Consider the following 12,308-nt stretch of genomic DNA (forward strand, 5'->3'; position numbering starts at 1 on the left):
ATGAATTCAGCCTTAGAGAAAGACTAAACTACAGTACAGTCCAGCACAGGAGTGTGGAAGCCCCTGGTCCCACCTCAGCGAGGGGCCTCTGGGTACATTTGAGCCACTTCCTGAGATGGGTGGCTGTGGTACCCAACCTAGGGAACAGAGCTGGGAGGAGCCCACGCATGGCAGCCCAGAGAGTCTGCCACCCTTCTTTCTCAGTTTGCTTGCTCCCCACTCCACAGACAGATACAGTATGCCATAGGAAGAGTCCCCGAGGACTTGACCACTGCAGATGGGTGACTGTCCCTAGTGATCGGTTTTCCCAGATGGTGCCTTTGAGATCCTCTCCACCCTGCCAGCACTGTTTCCCTATGAATTCCTAGGAACGGTATGGGTGCTGCTGCTTTTCCTGCAGGGGAGAGAGACCTGGTCATTTCCTACGCCGCCTGTTCCCACCCTTACTTGACAGTATGTGGCCATCTCCTTCAAGCCACATCTGCTTGTTCAGGATAACCCCTGCGCCTCCAGTCTCATATTGACCTCCAGATGTGTTAGGCTCTTAGTCTGGTGTACACACTTAGGTCCAGGGTTGCCATTCTACCTGGGCTTCTAGAAGGCACCTCCCATTGGAATCAACAACCTACTCTCAAGGTAGACCAGAAACCAGCCTGTGACAGCCACTTTAGCTGGTCTGGTTTTGTTTTGAGACAGGGTCTTACTGTGTAATTCAGGCTGGCCTGAAATACTCAAACCTGCCTCTTGACTCCCAAGTGCTGACATTAAAAGCATGTACCACAAAGCCCAGCTCTCAGCTGAATTTGAAAGCCTGTTTGGGGTCTGAGGCCTCTGTCATTCTCAGCCTTTGAGGACATAAATAACTGGCCTTGGAAAGTAACTTGATGTGGCCTGAGGGTTAACTGGGACGAGTCCTGACACCAGCAGTTGGTACGTGGGCCTTTGGCCCACATCCCCACCCGGATGAGACACTCGGGTGCTGGGTGTGGTCCTCACTGAGGACAGTCCACATAGAAATGTCCTTGTTGAGCTGGGTTAATACAGTACCTAAGGGAACGGGGCTGGGAGCAGGACAGCACCATGGCCTAGGTTCCCTAATTGTAGGCATCTCTCTGTTCAGGTGGATGAGGAGACCGCACTGGAGCAGGCTGTGAAGTTCTGTCAGGTCCACCTTGGGGCTGCTGCACAGAGACAGGTAAGCTCTGCCTTGCACACACATCACCCACTCAGCCTATGCCAGCCCTTCATACAGAACCTGTCCCACACCAAGGCCTTGGGCTGCAGGCCAGAAGCAAATGTGCCCAGGAGTTGGTTCCTGTGGTTTGTGGGACCTGGGGGGGTGAGGGGGGTGGAGCAGGAAGTATCTAGACTTCTGGATAATGGGTCACGAACCAAAGTGGTAGTCTAGCCTTGACAAGACTCAGACATACATAGGGGTCCTGAGGGGTTATGCTTTAGCTCCTACACTAGTAGGAAGGTCCTTAACCTTTGTGACTGGTAGAGAAGTGATACCAGAACCTGGCTAACTAGAATTGAAGCGGCAGGGAACGTGGGGCGGAGGCAGAACCCATACAGGGGTAACTGAATGTGGTAGGGACCAGGGACTCATCCCAAGCCAGGTATCCAGGTGCTTATGAGGCAGGGGAAGATGGCTGGAAAGGATGGTAGTAGGATGGTAGTGAAGGTAAGATCCTCCTGGGATGAGCTGAGTGAAGCCCCTCCAGGCTTAAGGTAGATCTCCTGATGACTAGATGTGGTGGCACATACCTTTAATCATGGCACTTGGGAGGCAGAGGCAGGCGGATTTCTGTGAGTTCTAGGCTAGCCAGGGCTCCATAGAGAGGTCCTGTCTCAAAAAAAAGGAGCGGGGGTGGGGGGGTGGGGGTGGGGGGTGGGTATTGGGCTCATGTTGACTCTTGCCAGGGAACAGTCTAGCGGGACAAAGAGCCACCCCCTATAAAGCCTTGAGAGCCTGCAGGTCAGAGGATGCCTCAGTCTTGTCTCAGAAAAGGCAAAGCAGCCTTCTGGTTAGTGACCATGGTCATTGTCCACGTCATTGTGAGTGGATCGTCTCATCCTAGGGGCGGCCCAGGTGTTCGGGGCTGCCTTGTCCTAGGAGCCCCAGCAGCTGGCAGGTATCTCAGGGGTCCAGGCAGGCTTCCTCCTGGTAGAACGGGGCATGACATCATCAACACTGTCTGGACTCTAGGTCTAGGGGTCCAGGGATTCATCTTTGAGCGTGCAGGCTGTGGGTCAGCCTCCTAGATGAGGAGCACAGTCCTTGGCAGGACTGACCAGCCAGCCATCAGACCTCACCACTTGATTTTTCAAAGCCTGGTATTTGCTATGTAACCCAGTTGGCCCATAACTCATGGCAATCCTCCTGCCTGAGTGCTGGATTACAAGTATGGATACCTCCACTAGGCAGTGATAATGTACATCTTTAATCCTAGCACTCAGGAGGTAGAGGCAGGTGGATCTCTGAGTTCAAGGCCAGCCTGGTCGACAGAGTAAGTTCCAGGACAGACAAGGCTACACAGAGAAACTCTGTCTCAAAAAGCCAAAAAAAAAAAAAAAAAAAAAAAAAAAAAGATATGTACCTCCATACTCAGCTTGTATCTGACTTTGAAGGAGCTTAGTGATAAACACATTCAGGAAATAGCAAACCCCTTCCCTTACTGGTGCTGTATTAGCAATCTGTTAATGACAGGACAGAGTCTTATTTCTTAGAGGAGGTGGCTAAAACCACCAAGGACTACTTGAAGCCAGACCTGCACATATCAGTACCACTTGGTCACTGGTTGAAAGAAGCAGCCTAGGTAATGGGGTAGACGAAGCTGGGGGATAGGATCCCTACGTTTCAGGCTGTCTGCTGCTAGGCAGTGTCAGGCCTGGCCCTTGGGATACACCTCCTGAAAATCAGAGCCAGCCCAGTGGTCCTTAGGGCCTGCCACCCACTCCCAGGCCCCTGGACTTGTCCTAGTCCTCTTACCACCACACACCATTTGGGTCTGGCTAGCAGCCATGTCCCTCTGCTCCTTTTTGACCTGGAGCCCAGTCTCAGAGGGCTGTTTCCCATCCCCGCATCTTTCCGTGTGCTTCACCTCTTCTAGGAGAAGCTACCTAAAGGGCTCCACCCAAGTTCCCTTCAAGCTCCGTGTCGTCCCCTACTATCCCATGATCATCCCAGTGGGAGGGGGCTTTGGGCAGGCTGTTCTTCCGCCTGCACCCCCTTCCCACAGAGCCCCACAGCCTGCACTTTGAGAAGGGCAGTTGAGACAGTTCCAACTGGCCTGGACCCACCTCTGGCCAGCATTAGGAAGACACCAGGCATTCAGAGCCAAAAGCCCTTGCCCCTTTAGGAATTTCTATTTTGATTTCGGGTGTCCCTGGAAAGTGCTGTGGGCCTCCTTCGGGGCAGTCACTTGCTGCTGAGGTTGTTCCTGATGAAAGACAGGGTAGGGTGCAGACCTCACCCCTGTGTCTGCCATCTGGCACATTGCCAGCATTGCTGTGGCCTCCTGGGGCCAAGATCCAGGTCTGCTTCCTGCCTCATCTTCCAGCAGACTAACTTCTCGTAGCACTGGACACCCACCACATAGCGGAACTTGCAGGCTCGTCCCCATCAGTGAGACATTTTAAGAGAAAGCACCAATGGGTACCAGGGCAAGGGAACTGTATGGAGAGTCAGAGGCCTCTAAGGGCCCAGCTTCTTGGAAACCATCGGCCAGGCTGCAAGCTAAAGAAAGGCCTGCTTGCCCAGCTTGGGTAGCATTAGACCCGAGGGTCTCAAGCTTGGGAAGTAGACTAGTCCATTTTTCCCTCTTGGAGAGTCACTCTCCTGGTTCCCCTTCAGCCCTGATATTGGGCACTACATCCTACATAGAGACATAGTGAATGGGTTCCTCCCAGACTGGCAGAGGGGCCAGGAAACAAGCCAGGTCTTTCCCTGAGGCCCTGCTAGCATGGGTGGATGTCTCCCAGAGAGGGAGGAGCCGGACTCTCGACAGTGTGTTGGTGTCGACTGTGTCCTGGGAGAATGTTTGTGGTTCTTCTTGTTGGCTGTGCCAGAGAGCTCAGAGTGATGTGTGGTGTTATGTTGGCATCCAGGGCAGATGAAATGTTCTGTGGAACTGCATTGGGCTGGCATGGAACAGAGTAGTGCATGCTCAGAGGGCTGCCCCACTGAACTTCCTCACCTTGCCTTTGTAACAGGCCTCAGGAGATGCACCCACCACCCCCAAGCACCCCAAGGACAGCAGAGAGAACTTCTTCCCTGCAACAGTGGCCCCCACAGCACCTGAGCCCTTGCCAATTGATGCACTGCAGCGGCCCAGTGACTCCCACCTCAAGCCTCAGACTGCATTGGCTGCGGCCACAACTGTCGTCAGTTGCCCTCCCTCAGCATCGGCCTCCACCCCAGACTTGTCCATAGATCCTGGAACTCCCCGGTCACACAGGCCAGAGGCTACCGCCAGCATGGCTTCCCTGAGTCCTGGTAAGTGCCATCTCAATCTCCTGGCAACCTGAGACTTAGCTTTCCCAGAGCCAAGGCCCCTCTACCAGCAATCCTTCCCCTGTGGAATTGGCAAAGAGGCATGTGAGGTGCTCTCCAGCACCCCTGGGGTGACCCTGGGGCAGTCAGCTGCTAGTCCAGGTGGCAGGTGCTGGTAGCACTTGTGGCCCAAGTTGGAACTGCCTGTGTCCATAACTGTGGTAACCTTGCCCTCTGTCTTAGGGTTTCTATTGCTGTGAAGAGACCCCATGACCACAGCAACTCTTGTAAAGGAAAACATTTAATTAGGGTACAGGCAGGCATGGTGCTGGAGAGGTAGCTGAGAGTTCTACCTCTTGATCCACAGGCAACAGGAAGTGGTCTGTGACACTGGGCATAGCTTGAGCATAGGAGACCTCAAAACCCACCCACACAGTGACACACTTCCTCCAACAAGGCCACACCTCCTAATAGTGCCACTCGTTATGACATTCAGACCACCACAGCCTCTGTGTCTCCTCCCTGCGCATAGGGTGGGGAGGAGAGGGACTGAGTACCACCACTGAAGCGTGGGTGTTGTCCTGGTTTCTGCCCCAGGGAAGAGGAGGGGGAGCTAGTGCAGACCAGGCTGCTGTAGAAGGGTCCAACCTTGGCGGTCTTTGAGGGCCCGAGTCATCTCTAGGACCAGCTCTGTCCGCACTGTGGGCAGGACCAGGTTGATAGACTTAGAAAGAAAATACAGAAGGGGATGGAGGTGGCACAGGCCACCTTAATCAGCTGGGAGCTCTCAGGTTGGCCAGCATGGCAGGCAGGCCGTGGTCTGGAACCTTCCTAGGAGGAAGAGGCATCAAGATAGCACACGCAGGCGGGGTATAAGTGAGGCACTATCCTCTGGCTTTGTGGTTGATGGTGCCAGGCTCTGCCCTTCCCCAGGCATGGGATCTCTCTGTTGGCTCCCAGGACCCTGGTACCATAACCAGGCTCCAGAGACCCTGAAAGAACACATGGTCCCTGACTAGCTCACTGCCCCACCCTTCCCTCTCTCACTGTCTCAAGACCTGGTCTGTGTCCTGGGCTCCATAGCTGCAAGGTCACCTGCCCATACCTGGAGCCATCCCTTAGGGCTTACCTGTCCTCTCATCCGGGGCTGCTACCTTCAGCCGTGGGACCTTGGCTCTGTGGTGTCCCATCTCATCTGCACAGTAGGACAGCTAGCCTCTAGCCCTGGGCTAGGGCTGCCTGACTGGAGGCTGGGTTGGAAGCATCCATCTCAGCTCAGCGACAGGCATGGGGTTGCCTGCTCTCTGCAGGGTACTTGGTGGATTGTGCCTGTCAAGGACCCAGTCACTCATGTTTGTACTCTCTGTCACCATTTGTTCCAGAGGAACCTCTGAAGGCCACAGAACAGAGCAGTTAGAGATCTGGGGTGGGCTCAGGCTAGCATGCGCAAAGCTCTGGGTGCCATCCCAGGTGCCCCACAGCACAGTCGGAAAGCTGCAAGGGGGAGTTCCATCTCCAGGTGTCTGATCACTTCTCACCCTGCAGGGCTTGAACTCACACTTAGCAAATTAACAAAGCTGTGGGGTTTGGTGGTGGTCAGTTCAAGGCGCAGGAGGCATGGGCAGGTGCGTTGCTGTTACTGGGTCACTCAGGCCCCCAGAGGCTTACCCTGCTCCTCACCTCAGGTTGTATTATGCGCCCCGTGACTGGAGAGTCTGAGGATTGGAACTCCAGACCAGTGTTGTCCTTGTGGGTGGAATATTTCTCGTTCAAGGTCTCCTATGCAGTTGAATTGAAGTCATTAGCTGATCACCTGAGTGGGTAACAGCCCCACTTAATTTCTTAATGGGGCCTCTTCCCAGACAACCTCTCTCCCACCTTGGGAGAGCCAGAGTTCTGCTAGAGTAAGAAGGAAGCCATAGCATCTCTTACAACCTAGTTTCAGAAGAGGTGAGCATCACTGGGCCACACACTGCCCTTGCTTCTGTTGGTGTCAGCTATTCCGGTAGGCACAACAGGTAGGCATCCAGAGCACTGGAATGCTGGCTGGCAGCCTGCATTTCTGCTCTCCCTCACCTGTCTGCTTCCAAGCAAGCAAAATCCCACAGTTCACATCTTCTCTCTGGAGGTTAGCTCTGGGGAAGAGGACCTATTTCTGGGTGTATATTTTACCACAGTGGCACGCTAATGAACATGGGATAGGGACAGCCCTCAGCAAAAACTTGGGCCCACTCAGGCCTGGCAGAGGGTCCCAGGCACACTCACCTTCCTTCCCTAACCAGCTGCCCTCTACCTGTATAGCTGTCAGCACATGATGGTTGGTGGGATTTTCCATGGACACCAGAGTTTTCTGGGGGTGATGTTGGGACCAGTTTGGGACAGACATGTCTCTTTAAGCCCACACCCTACATCTCTGGAACTAATTGAACCCTCATGGAAAGAATGCCTCACCAGCTCCAGATTCCTGATAGGCTAGTGGTAGCAGTGTGGCTGGATCCACTGTTCCTCTTGATGGTAGAGCCTGCTCACAGAAGCCCTGCGTGACGGACACAGTGGGGACTTGAATAGCAGACGGTTGGGGGGGGGGGGGGGCTGAGAAAAGGCTGAGCTACCTGAGGGCACAGATGTGTGCAGGACACTCTTAATGAAGGAGAATCCCTTTCCCTGAGGCTGTCCTGTAAAGAATAGTTAGGACAGCAGGTAGAGAGGAATTGCCGTGATGTCAGCTTGATGCATGTCCTGAAAATCCAGGGCAAGTCTGAGCCAGGCCCCAGGCCTCCCAGGACAACCGACCCCGACCTGGTGCCCGGCTTTCAATCTGCCAGGAATACTTTGCTAACAGCACCCTGGTGGCCATGCTTGGCGAGCATCTTCCCCTGAGGCTGAGTTTCCACTGGACATCTCTCAGGACCCGGTAGCTTCTAGGAAGAAAGCCTGGGCTGTCTGGGGTCCTAAGGCAGTCCTGGGTGATTTCATGACCAGTTTTGTTTTTTAAATGTCCACATTTCAGGTGTTTAGAAATAGAGGGAAACTAAATTCTCATCAGTGTTTGCTGTTAACGGTTGAAGACCAAGGCACCTGACACTTGGGCACACTGTGCAGCCTTCACCATCCTGAGTGTACCTGAACCCACTTCAGGGAAGCCAGGCCTGTTGATCCGTATCATCTAGAAAGGGATACTTTCGTGGAGTTTTGTTTGGACTTTTTGAGCAGGGTCTCAGGTAGTCCAGGCTGGCCTCTAGCTCATCACAGTCATCCTTGTCTCCACCCACCAAGTGCTGAAGTCATAGGCATGGGCCGTCACAACCAACTCAAAGCCAGACATTTCTTCTCCCTACCTGTGTATCCTGTCCCCCACCTCTGCTACTTAGGGAACCCCTGCTTAAGGGGCTGTCCAGCCACATCATGTAGAGTGCTGCCCCCTATGGACAGATCCGGCATTGTGGCAGGACCCAGGGAAGGCCGCTGGGTGGTTATATACCCAGCTTTCTGCCTTGCAAATGGGAGGTGGTGCTAGGAAGGCTGCAAGAGAATCCTGAGGTGCTCCCTGCTGCCAGCCAGTGTCTGTCTGTGACCTAAACTGCAGGCATTGAAGACGAGAGGGAGTGGTTCAGGTCTGCTGAGACATGGTCTTCTCCAGGCTGGGTGTTGTGGTACATATCTTCCTCAGGAGGCTGAAACTGGATAATCCCGTGAACCTTTCCTGGCTCCATAGCAAGAACTTGTCTCCCTGCTGGAGGAAACCTGGGGGGCAGGGGGAGAGCTGGGCAGACAATGTTCCTGATTGAGCAGGAAGGAGGGGGCCGCCTGCAAGACCACTCTGAATGTCAAGGAGGTGGGAGACAAATCCTCACTGGTAATACAGGTGTGCTGGTGTCCCTTAGTTCCATCCAGCCTTTGGCACACTTGACCAGTTCCAAGCCCCTGCCTTGTGCCGGGGGAGGAGGGATTTGGCCCAGCAGGAAGACATGGCACCCTCATGTTGTCTACTTTGGCTTAGTTGGCGGTGTCTTGCTGAGTCCCTGTGGGCTGCTGAGACAGAGCACAGACATAGTCTCTCTCTTCTCTCTGGCTTATTCCTACCAGCTACTCTACCAGTCAGGCCCCTCAAGACCTCTTGGCCAGGTTTCCCAAAGACCGTCACTCAGGATGGAAGGACATGGCACCAGCCCATAAAGACTAGGCAGGGCTCTGATTATGTCAAGCACAGTTGCCCAGCTTGGGAACACAAACATACACTCACTCACTCTGTGTCTACTTGAAATGTGATAGATGTCTTGAAATTACCTGCTTGTGCCTACATGCAGCTGTCCCAGAAGAATGTTTGCTGGTCGCTGGGGATGGAGAGCCACCTTATCTCAGTGTCCCCATGTTGGCCACATTTCCCTGTCACATGTCCTAGGGCTTAGTCTGGGCGTACAAGGCCTGTCACAGAAACATGGGGATCTGGGAAGGGGGGCTGCCCCCCACCCCCCATGGAATGGGAATGTTACCTGCAGCTGGCCTGTGTCTCCATAGAGGGAGAGGAGCTGTCAGGAGCGACAGAAAGTGCCAGCTTTCCACCCCAAGAACCACGGCACAGTCACCAGATGAAAATGGCTGCCACAGGTCCCCCGGCTGAGCAGCACTGCTGGCCAGTGGAGGCTGCTTGCCAGACAGGTGCCGAGCCCACCTGCAGCCAAGGTAAGGCCAGTTGAGAGCAGCCCAGCACCAGCTCCCACCAGGCTGCTCCCAAATGACAGCCGTAGCTGGGCTTCCCCACAGAGGCTGGGCTTGGTAGATTAGGGGATAGATGGGGAAGTGCAGAGCTCAGGTGAGAATGAGGGAGGAGCCCTGGGTGGAGCCTGACGGACCTTTATTGGGACCCTAAAGCCTCCTTCACCCCAGCTCCACAGAAGGGTCCTACTAGGTTTGGAGTCTCTCTTAAGCCTGTTGAACTGCAGAACCCAGAGGGGCAGTTCTGTATGGGGAGGAGCTTGGGCCTGTCACTGAGGTTTCTCTGTGGGCAGCTGAGACAGAGCACAGACATAGCCTCTCTGTGGGAATCCACCAGCCACTGTACTAGTCAGGCCCCTTGAGACCGCTTGGCCAGGTCTCCCATAGACCACTCAGGATGGAAGGACATGGCGCCAGCCCACAAAGACTGGGCAGGGCTCTGGCTCCCTCTCCTTTTAAAGAGATGAGGCTAAAAGAATGTGGAGCCATGCCAGGGCAGCTGGGTTGTTCCCAGTTCATGCAGCTCCCTGGAGGCTGCCAGGTTCCAGATCTGCAGTCTGCCATGGCCCTGACTGCCTCCAGGAGACTCAGCTCCTTACTCATCCTGGAGTAAGAGAGAAAAAAGTATGACTGGGACCAGCTTGTGTTCCCCCTTGGAAAGGAATAGTTCAGAAGATACAACAACAGTTTTGTGTTGTCTTGGTGCTGGGGGAGCCTTCAGAATCCCTGGGAAATCTCAGAGGAACTGCTGGGGTCACCCCACTGATGCTCCTAGCTCCAAGGACAACCCTAGTGTGCCAAGGTCCTCAACCAGAGTTGAGCCTGGGACCCTAACAGTCAGCATAGGCAGAAGGCCAGGAAAGCATCCATGGTGTGGGCGCTCCGACTTCCATAGGAGGAGCTGAGTTCTTAGCGAGAAGAGACAGGCAGACTGAGGAGGCTGAGTGAACTCAAACTCTGAGGTCTCCCAACAGCCACCAGCACTAAGGTCCCCAGCAGCGGAAGTACCCAGACATCTGAGAGCCATCAAGGCAAGGCTGAGTCCAACAGGGCCAAATCCCGCCTCCTGTCCAACATGCCAAAGCTGGTGATCCCCTCGGCCACCACCAAGTTCCCCCCTGAGATCACCGTCACACCACCTACCCCGACCCTGCTTTCCCCCAAAGGCAGCATTTCGGAGGAGACCAAGCAGAAGCTGAAGGTGACTGTGGGTACCAGGCAGGGGGCCTGGTGTAGGGGCTTATGATACTGGGGATCCGGGAAGGGCTTGAGTTCCGGGGAGACCTGGGTGAGAATTTGGGTTAATGTCAAGAGGTTTAAGGTGAGGCCAGTCACTCCTGACCATGTTCTGCCTTGCCCTCTGTGCAGTCAGCCATCCTGTCCGCCCAGTCAGCTGCCAATGTGAGGAAGGAGAGCCTGTGCCAGCCAGCTCTGGAGGTTCTGGAGACATCCAGCCAGGAGTCCTCATTGGAAAGTGAGACAGACGAGGATGACGACTATATGGACATATGACAGAGTCCACCCAGAGCCACCGCTAGGCCTGGAATCCCTTTGGTCCAGACCCTGGGCAAGACCAGAGGCCATGTGAGATACTATTTCCCATGGTCTCCTAAGCCTGCCCAGCCCCCTCTTTACAGCATCCTGCCCCGGTTGAGGCTGTCCACACCCAGTGTGTTGGTCCAGAGGAAGATGAGACCTGTCTTCAGCACATGAGGATGAACTGGCTGTGATCTGCACAGCAGGGCCGGCACTTGTTTTATTTTATGAATATTGACTTTCTTTACAAGCCCATGTCCAGCTGACCAGGCCCATAGTTCAGTGCCAAGATAGGTTAGCTTGGGTTCTGGTGGAGACATCGAGAGCCTAGCTCACACCATACCTTTTTGTCATTGTTGTTCTTTTCTAATAAAGCTGAGAAAATGTTCTTTCCTTCTTTGCTTACCCTGGGGGGTGTTTACGTGGTGCAGGGACTACCCCCCCCCCAGGTTCATGTTCAGAAGCCCCTAGACAGCTGGGGGGAGACTCCTGGGTGAGGATGAACCTATGTCAGGGAAGGTGTCAGGTTTCCTGGAGCTCCTGTAGTGTTAAGTGTAAGGACACAAAGAAGGCAGAGCCTACGTGATACCAAGGCGTTAACAGAAGGGCACCCAGAGCCTACGTGATGCCAAGGCGTTAACAGAAGGGCACCATGGAGGAGAAAGCAGCTGAGGACTGACAGGACCAGTTACACAAGGGTGGAACCCTGGCCAGAACAGATGTGGACTGCTGGTTCAAAAGTAAGACTTGGGGCTGGAGCGTTGGCTCAGCCATTAAGAGCACTGGCTGCCCTGCCAGGGTTCAGTCCCCAGCACACACATGGCAGTCCACCTCCAGCTCCAACTCCAGTTCCAGGAGATCCAATGATCCCTCTGGCTGCCACAGGTGCTGCACACATGTGGTACACAGACGTAAATGCAGCAAAACAGAAACGGAAGATCTTGGGGAGATAGACCAGGTTGAAACCCCGAGACGAGATCTTGCCACATACCAGATTGCCTGTGTAGCCCAGGCAGGCCCTGCCTCAGCCTCTTGAGTGAGGTTACAGGCATGGGCCAGAGCACTTGGCTAAAAGTTAACTTTTAAGACCACAACAGATCAGTAAGTCATGATATTGGCCCTTTCCCTTTCTTGGGCTCCATGCCATTTATTTTGGAGATACTTAGGTTCCAGGGGCCTATACCTTCCTGTCAGCCACAGCACTTCAGGGCCCCATCTGTCTCTCCTCAAAAGCTCTAGGCCAACCAGGCGGTAGTGGTGCATGCCTTTAATCCCAGCACTCAGGAGGCAGAGGCAGGCGGGTCTCTGTGCGTTTGCGGCCAGCCTGGTCCACAGAGCAAGTTCAGGACAGGCTCCAAAGCTCCACAGAGAAACCCTGTCTCAAAAAAAAAAAAAAAAAAAAAAAAAAAAAAAAAAAAAAAAAAAAACACTCCAGCCCAGAGTGGAGATGAGGTACCCTTTCGTGCCTTCATGGACTGGGCACATGTCCGCAATCAAGAAGGAAACAACTATCAACTAGACCCAAGATCCTTAATCAAGGCCCTTTGGAGCTAGAAATGTG

The 12,308-nt window shown here is 54.1% G+C and overlaps 1 protein-coding gene across 2 annotated transcripts in view; it reads left to right on the forward strand.

Annotated features, from left to right (window-relative positions):
* The window catches only part of Cabin1 (calcineurin binding protein 1), a 126,692-nt gene extending 115,557 nt beyond the window's left edge, over window positions 1–11,135 (forward strand). For both annotated transcript variants that reach the window (XM_059281739.1, XM_059281738.1), the window contains exons 33-38: window positions 1,121–1,195; window positions 4,216–4,498; window positions 9,014–9,178; window positions 10,186–10,412; window positions 10,580–10,738; window positions 10,791–11,135. In XM_059281739.1, coding sequence (XP_059137722.1) covers window positions 1,121–1,195; window positions 4,216–4,498; window positions 9,014–9,178; window positions 10,186–10,412; window positions 10,580–10,723 — 894 coding nt within the window. In that variant the 3' untranslated portion in view covers window positions 10,724–10,738; window positions 10,791–11,135. The remainder of the gene's footprint in view (window positions 1–1,120; window positions 1,196–4,215; window positions 4,499–9,013; window positions 9,179–10,185; window positions 10,413–10,579; window positions 10,739–10,790) is intronic.
* The last annotated feature ends 1,173 nt before the right edge of the window (window positions 11,136–12,308 follow it).

The sequence above is a fragment of the Peromyscus eremicus genome, chromosome 16_21 (assembly GCF_949786415.1).
Source record: "Peromyscus eremicus chromosome 16_21, PerEre_H2_v1, whole genome shotgun sequence".
NCBI classification, from domain to species: domain Eukaryota; kingdom Metazoa; phylum Chordata; class Mammalia; order Rodentia; family Cricetidae; genus Peromyscus; species Peromyscus eremicus.